The sequence below is a fragment of the Terrapene carolina genome, unplaced genomic scaffold (assembly GCF_002925995.2).
Source record: "Terrapene carolina triunguis isolate 2854851 unplaced genomic scaffold, T_m_triunguis-2.0 Scaffold88, whole genome shotgun sequence".
Lineage (NCBI taxonomy): Eukaryota > Metazoa > Chordata > Testudines > Emydidae > Terrapene > Terrapene triunguis.
In genome coordinates this window covers 18,560,400-18,577,511 of record NW_020664439.1, presented here as the reverse complement: position 1 = coordinate 18,577,511, position 17,112 = coordinate 18,560,400, and the positions used below count along the sequence as shown (strand labels likewise).

Below are 17,112 nucleotides of genomic sequence, written 5' to 3'. Positions count from 1 at the left end.
GCTTACTATAGATTAGAGGTTCTCAACCTTTTTCTTTCTGAGGCCCCCCCAAACATGCTATAAAAAACTCCATGCCCCCACCTGTTCCACAACAACTGTTTTTCTGCCTATAAAAGCCAGGGCCGAGTTAGGGCAAGCAGAGCAATTGGCCAGAGCCTCATGCCATAGGGGGCCCTGCAAACTTAAGTTGCTCAGGCTTCAGCTTCAGCCGCTGGTGGCAGGTCTTGGGGCCCCAGGCTTCAGCCCCACATGGTGCTTCGGCTTTCTGCCCTGGACCCCAGTGAGTCTAATGCCCCATGCTTGGCTGACCCCTAAAATCTGATCACAGCCCCCCAGGGGCCACAGACCCCTCGTTGAGAACTGCTGCTATACATCATGTAGTTGTTCAAAGTATGATCATATGGCCTCTCTGAGCTCTAATGGGCTCCTTGAACTTGGCTCCCGCCCTCCCCCCAAGTGGAGTTTTAGTATGCCTTGGGCTCTGTTAGGCCCCTTGACTGAGGCGGAAAAGGTAGTCCTATCTTCAATTCGTCACCCACCTATGGCATCAAAGTGAGATGCTGCTGACAGTAAACTGTGCAGATCACTGATCCCTCCTCTCCTTTCTTACATGAAGAATGAAAGAGTTAAGAACGCTGACATATAAATCATCATCACTGGGCACCTGAGTTTCCACCTTAATGAAATAAATGGGGCAGTTCATACCTTTCAGAGCTATTGTTTCAGGCTCTTTGCAGACTTGCATCTTGCCTTCAGTTTGTGTTTTTGAGGTTTTCTCTTTTTTTAAATGAGATTCTGGAGACCATAATCACTTCAGATATTTTCTATATTGGCTCAGTCTCCATTTACGTCAGTGCTAGTAGAGTTATGAACATGTTTAATTTTTGCTGGTTTGCAGTCTCAGATTGCAAAAGCACTGAAGAAATAGATTCTTGTTTATGCTTGACAAGAGTTTTGTGATCATTTCAAGCATTAATTGAACAAAAAACTGTTTTCTAGGGATCTGGGCTTAAATGGATTTCATAGAAAGACAGTGGACTTTTTTTTAATCAGAAATTAATCAGTCTAAACTTCACTTTCTGTTGGGGGTGGAAGACGAGACAAGTTGCTTAAAATAAGTTTTAAACAGTTGATTATTGTCCCTTATTTATTGGAAAGAATAGATGACCTCTGGCTTATTCTCAGTATTGCAAGCAGGCCAGAGTACAAGCTGAGCGAATAATGCAACAGTTCTGGGACAGAGGGCTGGTCTACACTACAAAGGTTTTACAGTATAGCTATACCAGCAACGCCTGCTGGTGGAGAGGCCACCCTGAACAAGATAAACTACCCTGGTAAAAGGACTCTTCTGACAGTATAAATTGCATCTACACGGGGGATTTTGCCAACATATCTATGCTAGTTAAGGGTGTGATTTTTTTTTTCTCACTCCTAACTGAAATAACTGTGCTGGCAAAACGTGATATGACAGTTTTTTAACATATAGGACCTGTAAGCAAACAGATTTAGAAGGTTGTTATTTCATTGATAAACTATCCAAAAGGTGATTTACATTGAAGTAAATACGTCAGTTCACAGTGGGGATGTGGTGGATTAGAACAGAAAGTTTAAGGAAAAAGCAGCAAAAATAAAAATGGTTATTTTTGGTGACAAAGCTGTAGAAGACTTTCAAAAAGTATTGGGTTTAGTACAAGTAAGGGTTTTTGCTGGAGCAGGAATGTTTTCCTCATCTTTTAATCTGTTTAATGAAGGAGAAAAGTTTGACTCTTATTGCCTGCCATGGAAAAAGTTGTTTTAATTGGGAAATATGATCATTGGAACCCTGCAGAGATGCCAGTCTCCTAAGTACAGGAGAAAAGCTGTACCTACCCATGGTATTTAGAGAAAAAAGCATCTTTGACCTCTGAAGAAATTCTAAAATATTGTAATTGTATCTGTACACTTACTTCCTGAATGTATAGCACAGGAAAATATAATCAGGCCCATGGTTCCTTCCAGAACCATCTCACTTTGACATTTCTCCTGTACAGATTTGAATACCTCTTTAATTTTGATAACACGTTTGAGATTCATGATGACATTGAGGTGCTGAAGCGAATGGGAATGTCCTTTGGGCTAGAGGCAGGCAAATGCTCAGCAGAGGATCTAAGAACTGCAAAATCATTGGTGCCAAAAGCTTTAGAAAGCTATGTCACAGGTAAGTTAAATGAAGCTTTTAAATATTATCCTTGATTAAATTCAAAGCCATAACTTACTGAAGCATTTCTAATTATGTCAAACTACATAAGCATGAGGCATAAGACAGTTTGAAGTAGATTTATGAAAGCCAGCAGGATCCCACAAATGACTGGTGGTTTTAAAATTAATCTTCGATGGGCTTAATTTAAAATTGTTTAGAATATTGATTCATGAATGGGCTGCAGTGCAAAGGAATAATTCCATTAATAGTTTCTGGTGAAAACATAATCCTTGAGACTCTAATATAGCCCAAGCGCCTCAAAATGACAGTATTTTCCTTGCATCATTGCTACTCTTTTTTAGGCTCAAAAGAATCCTGGATAACAGGAACAGGAAAGACCTATAAAAGGGAGTCCATTTCTCTTTTTTTCTCCTCTCCCTCACTCTCCCAAAAATGTGTGGAATAGAGAGCACCTTAGCAGAGGACAAATCTGATATTAGATTGCTCTTTCAGCTTATTGAGGAGATTCTCCTTATAAATCTCTCATTTTGCATGGACCACATATTCCTTTGTATTTGTAAGGCACATAGCTAAACGAGGCCCTGATTTTAATTGGCCCTCTGAGTACTATTGCATTATAAGTATTAAATAAGAATGAGATGATGTGTGTTTTAGAGCAGCGGTTCTCAAACTGTGGGTCAGGACCCCAAAGTGGGTCACAACCCCGTTTTAATGGGGTCACCAGGACTGGCTTAGACTTGCTGGGCCCATGGCCAAATCCAAAGCCCGACCCATCTGCCCCAGGCTGAAGCCGAAGCCCAAGGGCTTCAGCCCTGAGTGGCGGGGCTCAGGTTGCAGGCCCCCTGTTAGGGCTGAAGTCCTTGGGCTTTGACTTTAGAGCTCCTCTGCCCGGGGCAGTGGGGTTCCGGCTTTGGCCCCCCTACCTGGGGTGGCGGGGTTCAAGTGGGCTGAGACTTCAGTCCTCCCTCCTGGGGTCATGTAGTAATAGAGGGTCACGGTGCAATGAAGTTTGAGAACCCCTGATTTAGAGGAAATAGGGCATGTATCTCTGGAGATATGGATTCTGTTACTGATCTTGAGCAAGTGATTTTCACCTTTGTGCCTTATGTATAGTGTTTGAGAACTATTGATGAAAAGCGCAAAGTGTCATTAACTAAATTAAACTTCCTATAAAATGTTACAACCGTCTTTTATTAAAAGGTAGAACTTGCTTTTAAAATTAGGAGTGTTGATCTCTTTTATTAGAATTGCAGCGTGCCAGTCTAATAGCTGGACTCTCCTTGAGTAAGATTCTGGATGTTTGTTAAAATGTATTGTATAGGTTCTTGAAATAATTACTTTCTGTATTTTCCTATTATTGCAAGTATCATTGTAAACTTATGCTTTCTCCTATATATTCAGTCTTCTTTCGTTGTTCTTCAGTGACATTTGAGTCCAGTGTTTGTGACATTACTTCTCAGTATTATGAAAGTCTTTTTGGATATTAACTCCAAGGTTGATCACATCCTGTACACAAAGAGGATTTTCTCTTCCCACCCTTTTCTCCTAGACATTCTGCTTGGATGAATTGCTTAGTGGTCATAGCTAGGTGGGCTTCCAGGTATAGACTTAGACAGCATGCTGCAGTATTGTAGGTTACTTACATGCTTCTGGTCCTTGGCTGTTGTCAGTCTAAACTTAAATTGTTCTAAAGTTCTCTTAAACTTTCTGGTTCACTTTAGGAGATCTTCCACCGATAAAAGGAATGTTACCCAGTAAATCGCTAAAAAGAAATTTCAACACTTAATTTTCAGAAAAATTGGAACACTGCCATTAGCCTGGCACCTGTGTTGTTAATCTGATTCTCACTTCACCTAATGTCTGTTGTATTGATTTGCCTTGTTTATTATTTTAAAAAATCTTGGGTCCTTTTCCTGTAGCTAAGAATAGAAGATTAATTTTTAATACTTTGTTCCCTAGGTGTAGAAGCTCTATAGAAGGTAATGGTATTTCTGCTGCAAATGAGAGAGAAGAATTTTTTCTGTTGCAAACAAAGTAATTTTATAGTTCTCCCTGGGAGGATAATGCAGTTGGAAGCTGTCCAGTCACTTAGATGATAATTTATAATATATACATTGATATAAGTTTTTATATTCTTAAAGAAGTAACATTTTTGTTGGTGGCATAATTTATTTGGTAACACACTAGTATTCCACATCCACATAGGCTTCTGGCTGCTAATCACAAGTCCTGTATTGACTTCCCCTTTATGCAAAGTACTCTGGACCAATACTGTACTCTTTAGATGTGGGTTGTTTTGAGTACATTTTTCAAAGCTGTCTTATTTTGGTTATGAGAAAATATGGCCAAAAGTTTTTTGGTTCTTTTAATCTAGTATTGTATACTAAAGTGTGTGCATTTAGTCTGAAGGTTTCTTTTATTGGTTGCTCCTAATATAATTATGCAGTGTGAGGATCAGTATAAATTATGTAGTTACTACAATCAGATGCCTGTATTAACAAATAGGAGTAGCTGTCTTAAATATGTTTTGCAAAGGTATCAAAAAGAGGGCATTTGCCTTATTACATGGTTCTCTCGGCAAAGTATAACTTCCCTTTTTAACTTTGGTATGCTTTATTTCTTATACTACCAGAGCAGAATTTAAGGTTAAGTATCCACATTTTATGGCTTATTTCCATCAAATTTGCCATGCTGCTTTAAAATATATAGGCTTCAGTTAACTACTGTTCAAGAATAGCAAATCAGTGTCTTGTATTTATTTACTGGTTACGTTTGTTGCAGATAACAAAGGTTAGAGCTTTCCCACACTGGCCTACCCCATGAACTAGACTATGATGGAAGAGAAACCTCTGTAGCTGATGTCAGGAGTAAAGAATTATCTGAATCAGCTCATTGCTAGGCATCTCCTTAGCAAAGCACACTTACTATACACAACGATGAGAGCTTCAGGCTGTGTCAGTCAGGGGGTGATCTCTGACTGACATAGCTCTGCCAGCAGAAGTCCTTACTGTAGATGCAGCTATGCCAGCAAAGCTTGTTTCTTTTATGGGGATGTTTTTACTGTATTGCTTTTCCTATACCACTAAAGCACTCCTAGTGCATACCTGGGCCAAGACTGTGCTGCTATTTTAGAGAAACAGATACTGAAGGCTGAAGATTAATTATGGTAGTGTTGTATTTGCTAAATGAACATATGCATAACCATTGGAGAAGCAAAGCGGGTAGGATCTCCTAGTCTGGAGTTACGTGGATAGATTTGGTGAAAAATCTACAACCAAATGTGACCATCTCTGCTAAAATAAATTACTTTTCTTAAAGAATATGTTACTTCCCAGCCCAAAATAACATTTTAGAATTGCTTATACAGATTAATGCAAAATATATGAAAGAATCTTTTAATTTATTAACTTTTTAAAGTTTTCTTTGTACAAAAGGCTTACATTTTATCCATTCCCTCAGAAAGCCCCCCCCTCACAAATGTATACACTCTTACTTTTTAATTTTCTCTAGATCTCATTGTGCGAAAATTAATCATGTTATTTTAAATAAAAGCTTGAGTGTACTTTTACCTAAATTAGTAGGAGTCTGGTCCAAAATTTAACTTAAAATACCATATTGGTATAGCACACAGCTATCTCTCTATGTATCTTGAACCATAAATGCTGAGTTTGTTAACAAAAACCAAGGGTGTCTTTTTGGGGGGCGGGGAGGAAAGAAGGGGTTTACTACTGCCGGCACTGAGAAGACAATACAGTTTCTGAACAAGAATGTGTATTGTATATAGTCTATATACAATACAGCATTGTACTTTAGATTGCGATTAGTTTATTGTTTACTCTAAAATCCACATGCTTACTCAGAATGTCTTGGAAATTGCTGTGATCCAGGGCAGACACAGTGGTCCAAGATAAGGTTTTCCAAGATACAGTCCATCCCTCCCACCACCACCAAAAAAAGAAACTGTAAAATTTTCATGTCATATGATTAACTTTTTTTGTGCACAGCTGGGGCTATGAGCCTCCCGAACTGATACCACCTACACTGGATGGATCTCCAGCACCTACTTCCCCTTTAGCAAAGCAATATTTAAAAAAGTTATTCAGGGTAAACATTGGATCTACACAGTGGCTTGATCCGGAGAAAGTCATTTGTGCAGGTGCAGCAGGCCTGGGGGCTCTACTGCACTCAGTGTCTGCAGACATGCTGACAGAGTATGTAGCTTAAGGTGATGTGCTGTGGCCACTGAACCCAAGTATACTCCTGGATGAATTCTGTGCCAAAAAAATTAAAAATTCTGCACACAATATTTTAAAATTCCTCATATTTTATTGTCAAAATATAATCACACCAGTTTCAATTATTTTGGTAATTTATTTCAAAATACCTGTCAACAGCTATGTCAACAATACACACAACAACAAAAAACATTCCCCCAGGAGTAGAAAGTTAAAGAAACCCCTATTGCAACCCGGTTCCAGTTGGGGGGGATGTGGGAGGGGGCTGCATGGCACCCCCTCCCCCAGAGCCCAGCTGTGGGAAACCCTCCTCCCCCCAGATACCTGCACCCCAGAGCCTTTACCCCCTCCCAGAGTCTTTACTGTCCTCTATGCCCGCTGCGCTGGGCACTCTGCTCAATGCAAGCTGGGCTCTGCAGAGTTCTGCAGCACCAATTCTGTGCAAATTCTGCAGTGGCACAGAATTCCCTCAGGAGTACTAAGTAGCATCCACATACTGTAAGTCTGAGTCCTACCCTTGTCATCTTCCTGAGACTGAGGCCTGGTCTAAATTTAAAATTAATATTGACCTAGCTATGGCGCTTAGGGCTGTGAAAAATTTTGCTGCACAATTACGTTGACCTAATCTCCGGAGTAGACGCAGCTAGGTCGACAGACTTCACCTCTCGAAGAGGTGGTTTAACTACATTGACAAAAAACCCCTTCTGTCAAAGGAAGACTCTACACCACCGCACAGTAGTGTAGGCATATTTTGGCCTTGGCTACACTTGCAGATGTACAGCGCTGTGAGTTAAACCTGACTTCTTACAGCTGAGTAGGGAAAGCGCTGCAGTCTGTACACACTGACAGCTGCCCAGCGCACTGTCGTGGCCACATTTGCAGCATTTGCTGCGCCATTGGGAGCGGTGCATTATGGGCAGCTATCCCACAGAGCACCTCTTCCCATTCTGGCGCCGTGGGTTGTGGGAAGGGGGCGTGGGTGCGGGGCATTCTGGATCCTGTCCCAACGCCCCGTGATGCATCGCTTCGCATCCCAGAAATCCCTTTGTTTCCGTCCACCTTTGACGCCATCTTTCAACGGATTCTGTGCAGCGCGATCTGTCTGCGGGAAATGGAGCCCGAAGTGCTGAGGCGTATGCTGACGAGTCTCGCCAGCACGTCACGTTTGGCTGTCAAACTATTCCTTAAGATCCAAAGTGAGAGTGAGGAGTCCGAAGATGCTATCGAGCCGCGTAACGCATATGACACAAAATTGCTTGTGGCATTCACGGACATGCTCAGCACCGTGGAACGCCGCTTTTGGGCTCGGGAAACAAGCACCGAGTGGTGGGATCACATCGTCATGGAAGTCTGGGATGACAAGCAGTGGCTGCAGAACTTTCAGATGAGAAAAGCCACTTTCATGGGACTGTGTGAGGAGCTCGCCCCCACCCTGCGGCGCAAGGACACGAGATTGAGAGCCGCCCTGCCAGTGGAGAAGCGGGTGGCTATTGCAATCTGGAAGCTGGCAACTCCAGACAGCTACCGGTCGGTCGCAAACCAGTTTGGAGTGGGAAAGTCGACCGTTGGAATCGTGTTGATGCAAGTTTGCAGGGCCATTAATTGCATCCTACTCAGAAGAACCGTGACTCTGGGTAATGTGCAGGACATAGTGGATGGCTTTGCACAAATGGGGTTCCCTAACTGTGGAGGGGCGATAGATGGGACGCACATTCCTATTCTGGCACCACCCCACCTAGGATCCGAGTACGTTAATCGGAAGGGGTATTTCTCTATGGTTCTCCAGGCGCTTTGGATCACCGTGGGCGTTTCATTGACATTAACACAGGCTGGCCCGGAAAGGTGCATGACGCACGCATCTTTCGGAACACTTGGCTGTTCAGGAAGATGCAGGCCGGGACTTTTTTCCCAGAGCGGAAGATCACGGTAGGGGAAGTTGAAATGCCCATTGTGATCCTTGGAGACCCTGCTTACCCGTTAATGCCGTGGCTCATGAAACCCTACACAGGGAGCCTTGACAGCAGCAAGGAACGGTTCAACTACAGGCTGAGCCGGTGCCGAATGACTGTGGAGTGTGCCTTTGGCCGTTCAAAGGGCCGCTGGCGATCTCTGTATGGGAAGCTGGACTTGTCCGAAAACAGCATCCCCGCGGTTATATCCGCGTGCTGTGCCCTCCATAATATTTGTGAAGGGAGCGGGGAAAGCTTCACTCAGGCATGGACCTCTGAAGTTCAACACCTGGAGGCTGAATTTGCACAGCCAGAGAGCACGGCTATTACAGAGGCCCAGCCCGGGGCTGCAAGGATTAGGGATGCCTTGAGGGAGCAATTTGAGGCTGAAAACCAGCAGTGATATCTGGTGCCCTGCAGGAGAGTGAAGTGCAGTTGTTCCAATCTTTAGGAATCAGTGTTTGCTAAGCAGACTTGCAGTGCCTGTTTATTTCCTGGGCTAAGGAGTCTTTTACTTCATGCAATAATAAAGAATGTTTTCAAAGCCAAAAAATCCATTTATTAAAAAGAAAAAAAAATTATTTATTGAAAAGAAACAAGGGGGTGGAGTGGGGAACGGTACAATCACAGATTCGCGTATGTCCTGTCTGATGTGCTGTGCAGTGAGTGCTGCACTTCAGGATAGCTATACTGCATGGTGATGGGGGTTGAGTGCAGAGGGTGAGGGTCGTGGTTTTCAGGGCTGGGTGGTGAAGATACTGGTGTTGGAGGCAGCTGGTGGCGTGAAGAACACAGAAGTTGGGGAAAGTGGGTTGGAGGTGACAGTGGGGCACAACGGAAAGAGTTTTGGGACAAGGGCTGTGGGGAGGGTGGCGTTTGCGGTACTGCTCCTTCTGCATGGCTACGAGCTCCTGGATAGCGTCTGCTTGGCGCTCCAGGATGCTTATGAGCCAATCTGTGCTTTGCTGCTGGTGCTCCGTGCTTTGCCACCGGTGCGCTGCGTTTTCCTGGCGGATCCTGCTTTCTCTCTCCCTCCAGTTCTGTGCTTTCTCGTTCTCTTTAATAGATTGCCGCATCACTTCTTGCAGCATGTCGTCTTTGCTTTTTTGCGGTCTCTTCCTGAGTCTTTGCAGTCTCTGAGCAGGTGATAAGAGGGACGGCTGAGGTCTCAAGGTTGATGCAGCTGTATAGGCAAAATGCAACATTTAACAGAGGCAGCATTGTTTATACCAGACAGAGTAATGATTTCCCCCGCACTTAAGGAGTAGAAAACACACAAGGTCTACACAATTGCATAATTTTCCTGTCCGAAACAGAGCCCACATATCCCACGGGAGCCTCAAAATGGTGAGTAAGGGGGACTGATTGTTTCAGGGCTGCACTGTCCTCTGGGTTTCTGTGCCTTGGGGAGAGCCAACAGCTTCAGGGGGCACCTACACTGAACACTGTCCCAACATTTTCCACAGGAGTTCGTCCTGGACGATATCTCGCTGCTGAGGGTGACCTGGGAAGCAAGGGAGGGTCTTCTACTGCAATGCGGCTTCCGCCCTGGCCCATATGCAGCTTGTCTGTGTGCAGCAATGGTCCCCCCGCCCCTCGCGGCACAGTGGCATGGACACGTTAGCCTGGCTGGGACAAGGACCACGGTGGCTCTCCCGATAAACCTGCGCAAGCGCATTGCACACGTTCTGGATGAGACATTCGAGGAGATTACCGAGGCCGATTACCGCGATGTGATAAACCACATCAATGCACTATTCCGCATCTAGGCATGCATGCCTAACCCTCCTCTCCCAAAGAGCCCGCACCGAAAAAATTCCTTCCCGAAAAAAAAAACACTTACCGGGAACCTGCTCTTCTGTTTGTCCTCCACCAAGTACCGGCCGCTGCGACTGGCTACCTTCCTCCTGGCTCGAGAAGAGCTCCTGGCTGCATGGCTCCAGGGATTCTGGGATGTCTCCATCCGGCCCACCACCCTCACTCCCATTTTCCTCCTCCTCCTCCCCCCCCCACACCGGCTCTGAAGTGTCCCTGGTGGTGCTCGGAGTGGAGGTGGGGTTAACCCCAAGTATCGCATACAGCTCTTTGTAGAATCGGCAGGTCGCGGGGGGAGCACCCGAGCGGCCGTTTGCGTCGCGGACTTTGCGGTAGGCACTCCGCAGCTCCTTCCCTTTAATCCTGCACTGCAGGGCGTCCCAGTCAGGGCCCCTTTCCATCATGTCCTTTAATACCTTCCCGAAGGTATCGTAATTCCTATGGCTGGAGCGCAGCTGGGACTGTACAGCTTCCTCCCCCCAAACACTGATGAGGTCCAGCAACTCGCCATTGCTCCATGCTGGGGCTTGCTTGGCGCGTGGAGGCATGGTCACCTGGAAAGATTCGCTGATAGCACTCCACGCCACGCCGGGCTGAGCAAACAGCAAGGGGATTTTTAAAATTCCCGGGGAATGTAAAGGGTGGGTCACATGGTTGGTTACCTGAGGCCAGGGCAGTAGAGTTTGAACTGATGACCAGAGTGGCTAGAACAGGCATTGTGGGATACTGCCGAATACTTCTGGAGGCCAGTCACAGAGCATTGGGCGGCCACACTGGCGCCGCAGCACTGCAGCGGCGGCGCAATACACGCTATTCCTCTCGGGAACGTGGAGTACATACAGCGCTGCAGCCACGGAGATACAACGCTGCAAATGCCTTGCCAGTGTGGACGGGGAGTGAGTTACAGCGCTGGGGGCGGCTTTACAGCGCTGTAACTCGCTAGTGTAGCCAAGGCCTTTGAGTGTTGTGATAGTTGCTCTCTGCCTTCACTCTGCAAGGGCTCCTTCTGAAAGGTAGGCCTGAAAGAAAAGCTTCTGGTTTAAAGAGCCGAGATTTCAGAATACTCTAAAACCCACTTGCATACTTCCATTTTACTTTTAAGTATTGCCAAGGAAAATAATTTCAAATAGAGGGAAGATGAAAGACTCTAGTAAGCAACAGTATTAGGGTAATGTAAATCATGCCATATGCTTCTCACCCATTTCCTGAACAATAGAACTGAATATAAACAAAGAAAAGCAAGTAGCTGTGACTTTGATGGATGTCAGAATGTTCAAATGGGTTGCTGAGCTTCAGAAAATGCCCCCCTAATAAGAGCTGTATACTGTATACTGTATATGGCATAAGATCAATCTAGTGAAACCTTAACTATGGGAGCACTACCATCCCACTATAATGCTGTGTCACACTAGAATTAGCAGGTCATTTGGTCAAGGGTTCCTCCCATACAGAGGTTTTTCCCCACCCCTCAAAAAAGTGCTGATTTTAATAATCAAAGTGCTCTAACGGGATTGATTTGAAAACTGGCTGGGGTGGACTTTGGGAGGGAGAGAGAGAAAGGGAACACCCATTTAGATGAATGGGTCAGTTCACACCTCTCAGAGCAATTGTGTCTGACTCTATTCATTTCCATGGAACGTTCAGATACATCTCATTGAGATGAATGCACCACTTTATACTCCTGGAATCCTCTTAGGCTGCAGAGGGTTGTGCAGACCCCTTTCTCCTACACTAGAGCCTGGTCTACACTAGGTAATTAGGTCGGTATAACTACATTGCTCAGCAGTGTGAAAAATCCACACACACCCCCGAGCGGCACAATTAAACCAATCTAACCTCTGATGTAGACAGTGCTAGGTTGACAGGAGAATTCTCGAGTCAACCTATCTACTGCCTTTCTGGGAGGTGGATTGCCTACACCAACAGGAGAACCCCTCCCATCAGCATAGGTAGTGTCTTCACTGAAGTGCTAATGCGGTGCAGTTGTGGCACTGCAGCGTTTTAAATGTAGACAAGCCCCAAAGGATTGTCTATGACGAGAGTTGCTTCAGAATAGCTATTCCTCATTAACTCCCTGTGTGGATGCTTTTATTCTAGGATAGGAGTTTTTTGTTCTGAATTAGCTGAATCCATTTTGGATTAGCACTCTATTGTTCCAGATGATGACACAAAAGAAATGGTAAGACTATGTGCTCACTCGGGCAAAAGCTGTATTCAGGGCAGGCTTAGTGACCACCAGCTGGCTATTCCTGGTCTACATAGGCACCGACTTCATGGGTGTTCCGGGGCTGGAGCACCCCCGGGAAAAAATTACGGGTGCTCCGCACCCACCAGCAGCCAAGCCTCCCCCACCCCCGAGCATGCTGCGTCCCCACTCCTCTCCCTCCCAGCGATTCCTGCCCCACGCGCCTAACAGCTGTTTGGCGGTGCTTAGGACTTTCCAGGAGGGAGGGGGAGAAGCGGGGATGCAGTGCACTCAGGGGAGAAGGTGGGGCTGGGGTGGGGACTTTGGGGAAGGGGTGTAATGAGGGGGGGTAGGGGGGGGCGAGCACCCACTGGGCAGAGGAGAAGTCGGTGCCTATGCTGGTCTATACTCGATCACTTCACCTCACCTGCATAAGCCACCGCCGGAGTTGCCAGATGTTTCCACCCTTTAAGTCTATAAGACTTCCCTCTGGAACATCACCTTTTTCTGTTTTACATCATGCTATCATGTTTACTCCCAGACTGCTACACATTTCTGCATCAAGGATAAACTACTGTGCGCTTCTATTTGCACGTGCACAAAACTCAGCACAGAAATGAGGGGGTCTCAAGCTCTGTGGGTACAGAAACAACTCTGTGGCAACCTTCCAAAAATAATCTCTGTACCAGTCCACTGTGATAGGGATGGCTGTGTTAAGTGTAGTTGGAATGCATGTAGACAAATGAGAGAATACAGTTCTGTACGACATGCCACATTTACTTCATTCCTCATATCTGCTTATTTTAGAGCAGCCCCGGCTGAAATTACAGCATCTCAACACTGGCTCTTGCCAGCTCTAGGTGCCAGAGTTAAGATTGAATGGTAAAGCTAGTGTGCATGCCGTAACTCCTGGTTTTCAGAGGTTTAAATATAGTTGCAGCCAGCATTATGAAAGGATATGAGGCACTGCCAGTCAACCTTAACTCTGCATTAACAAAGTTTTGGGGCTATGAATGTTGTTCCATGTTCTGGGTCTTATCTAATCATCAGCACAATAAACTAAATGCTGATATCTGTAGTTAGTGAGGTATGGAGCAAAGAGAGAACAGCTATTTCCCACAATTTAGATATTAAACTGATCTTGAAGTTACAGTGCTTGGAACCTATTTGACACTTTCAACAGAGCAGATTTAATCTGAAAGTCATTCGTGGAAAATAAATACTGAATGTTTCCGGAGTACCACTTTTGATGATGCAAAAATAGTATATGGTGTTTAAATTAAAAGCTAGACATCCAAAACGAAGTTAAATGCAGATTCTAACATTGTAAGGAAAGAAAAATGTTGCTGTAACTTTAACGTGTAACTGTGTTGTCTTTTAGATATGGCTACAGGACTTTCATGGTTGAACCAGGGGTTACTTTTAAATTCAGCTCATTCAGTTTCAACTTTAGAAACAGCTGGCGGTACCTCTATTTCTAAATCAAGGTAACTAGAGAGTGATTTTTCTATTTCAAACAATGAAAGAGAGTTTCCTGTGATACTCATATTGAGAAAGTGCAGAATTCACCCCGATGCATCACTTACCCTCTCAAAATAGGGTGTTATAGCACAGGAATGAATTTCACCCCAACTAAATATAAAGGACACTATGGCCTGGACTACACTAAAAAGTTAGGTCGATCCAGCTGCATCGCTCAGGCATGTGAAAAATCCATAACCCTGAGTGACATAGTTATGCCAAACTAACCCCCAGTACAGACAGCACTAGGTTGACCAAAGAATTCTGTCGACTTAGCTATCGGCTCTAGGGAAGGTGCATTTCCTCTGACGACAGCAAAACCCGCCCTGTTAGTGTAGGTAATGTCTACACCAGTGGTCTCCAACCTTTTTACGCACAAGATCCCTTTTCGAATTTAAGTGCAACCCAGGATCTACCCTGCCGCACTTACTCCATCCCCCTTCCAGCTGTCACTCACTCGCCCTCACTCTCACTCACTTTCACCGGGCTGGGGCAGGAAGTTGGGGTACTGGCTCTGGGCTGGGGCAGAGGGGTTTGGAGTGTGTGTGGGGGGCCTCTGGGCTGAGCCTGGGGCAGGGGGTTGGGATGCAGGAGGAGGTGAGGGGTGCAAGCTCTGGGAGGGAGTTTGGGTGCAAGAGGAGGCGCCAGGCTGGGGCAGAGTGTTGGGGTGCAGAAGGAGGTATGGGGTGCTGGCTCTGGAAGGGGGCTCAGGGCTGGGGTGCGGGTTCCCACCAGGCAGCACTTACCTCAAGCGGCTCCCTGTCAGTGGCACAGCAGAGCTAAGGCAAGCTCCCTGCCTGCCCTGGCCCCACACGGCTCCTGGAAGCGGCCCTCACACCCTTGCGGCCCTTGGGGAGGGGGGCACATAGCTCTGCGCGCTGCCTCTCTCTGCAGGCACCGCCCCCACAGCTCCCATTGGCCGCAGTTCTCCATTCCCAGCCAATGGGAGCTGTGAGAGGCGGTACTTGCAGGCAGGAGCAGCACACGGAGACCCCTGCCTCCACCCCTCCCCTGGGGCCTCAGGGGCAGGCTGTCCACTTCTGGGAGCGGGGTGGGGCCAGGGCAGGCAGGGAGCCTGCCTTAGCCCTGCTGCGCCACCGGATTTTTAGCGGCCAGAGATCGCGATCGACTGTCAGAGACTCCAGGATCGACCAGTTGAACACAATCTACCGGTTGATGACCACTGGTCTACACTGAAGCACTACAGAGGCACCACTGTAGCATTTCAAATGTACACAAAGTAGTTTCTATGATGACTGATTTTTGGAACATTCTAACTTTCTGATAAAAGGCTGCTTTCCACAGACAATTTCTGATTTGTAGTCTTTGCCCAGAGGAAAATGTGTGTGTGTATACATTTGAGGTTAATTGGACAAACTGTTTGTATAGGAGACTTGAAAAGTGGTGTGTCTTCACCTTTTAGAAAGATCTAAAATAGTTTGTTGATAATTCAGAACCCTTTGTGAACAATTCACACTTTTTTTACATACATTATTTATTGTGAGGAGTAAGATGAGACTTTTTTTTATTGCGTTTTCACCCAAGTTGGAGCCTTGAGGATTTTAGTTGAAATTTTTGGTGTCTGTACATGTTATTTCCCTAATTGTGCTGGCAAAAGTTATAAGTTCCACACTGCCTAATCCTTGCTTTAATTTTTAAATTTCTTGGTTGTGAATTGGCTTTAAAATAGAAATTGATCACAAGACCTAAATGTTTGTCATCGTGTATTTGGGTAGAAATCCTGTTTTTTCTGGCCCCTAGAGTTCCTAACGAGTTCTTGCTCATGGCAGTTCACCTCTCAATGCACACACACTACAGCATAGACAAGGCAATGGGAGAATCATTCCCTTTTGATTCCTTCTCTTGGCTTCAGGAGCTTCCCTAGCTGGGACAAGAGAAATTAGCAAACCCCCTATTGATCCTTGCATTTCTTTTGCTTTTCTGCACTCCTGATCCCTTCCCCAAATACTAGATTCATTTTAAATTAAAATGTTTCAGGTAGTTCCTTGTTGGTAGCTTCTTTGTTAAATACAAACAAGAAGCCACAAAAAGCTCTCAAACATCATGAGAAATTCTCTCAAGTTACAGGATGACTTTTCTGTTCTTTTGATAGTGGAAATCCAGGATTGTGTCTGGATGCTGAAGTGGCCTTAGCAACTGGACAGTTCCTTGCCCCTGGTAGTCAACAGTCCAGCAGTGCAACATCACGTTATTCGGAGTCACGAGGAGAAACCCCATGTTCATGCAATGATGAAGATGATGATGATGATGATGACGATTCCTCTTCCCCAGAATGAAGACAGCAGAAAACAGAATATACAAGATGCTGCTTTTATGTGTTTTTAGTGTGAGCTCCTGGTTTTCATGATGTAACTTCAGTTTCTTGCCTTTGTTTGCACTGTGTTCAGTTAAACTAAATGGAAACTTGCACGCATACACACACAAAAAGCACCCAAAGTTAAGAGACAGATTGAAAACTTTTTATAACTGAACACAGTGTGGTATACTGCCACAGAGTAAACAAAGCGTTTCAACTGCAACCAAGGAAAAAAGCAAAATCCCTGAAGATTTAGCAGACTAATTGCTAAGTGCACAAGTTTATTTTTCATAACTTGGGACATTGCTTCTCCAGTTTCTCTCTTCCTCCTCATTTATCCCACTCAGAATGGAGATGATTATAGTGTTGTCCAACAGATGCTGATTCTTACATTGTCTTTAGGCTTTGCTACCTTTTTAAAAAAAAAAAAAAAAGCTAAAATAGATAGTTTTAAATATCTTATGTATTAAAACCATTATGGAGAGGGGCTATTAGGATGTTTGCTTTGTTCTGTTCAACTTGCTGTACAGAAGAGTCTTAAAGTAATATAAAATGCAAGTGGCAAAATTAATCTTGAACTAGATGAAATCCATTTTAGATATTTTAAAGAATGAAATTAGTATATTTCTGTTGAAGGGTTCATATTTTTCCATTATTTTATTCCACTGATATTTTGGGCCTAATTTATTATAAATAACTGATTGTTAGCCATTACATAGAGTCAGGATAAAAATGGTGGTGTTCTCTACACCAACACTAATTTTTTTAAAGAAAAAATGTTAGTGAAGAAAATAGTGTTAATAAGTTGTCTGATAGTTTAAAAATAAATTCTCCCTTGAATATCTACACAGACCTTAACCTACTCTAGAAAACCAAATGGAATATAATAG

General features: G+C 44.7%; 1 protein-coding gene across 2 annotated transcripts in view; it reads left to right on the top strand.

Moving 5' to 3' along the window:
• TFDP2 (transcription factor Dp-2) overlaps positions 1-16,638 on the top strand; it is a 104,634-nt gene extending 87,996 nt beyond the window's left edge. For both annotated transcript variants that reach the window (XM_024211030.2, XM_024211021.2), the window contains exons 9-11: positions 2,031-2,197; positions 13,766-13,871; positions 16,019-16,638. In XM_024211030.2, coding sequence (XP_024066798.2) covers positions 2,031-2,197; positions 13,766-13,871; positions 16,019-16,202 — 457 coding nt within the window. In that variant the 3' untranslated portion in view covers positions 16,203-16,638. The remainder of the gene's footprint in view (positions 1-2,030; positions 2,198-13,765; positions 13,872-16,018) is intronic.
• The last annotated feature ends 474 nt before the right edge of the window (positions 16,639-17,112 follow it).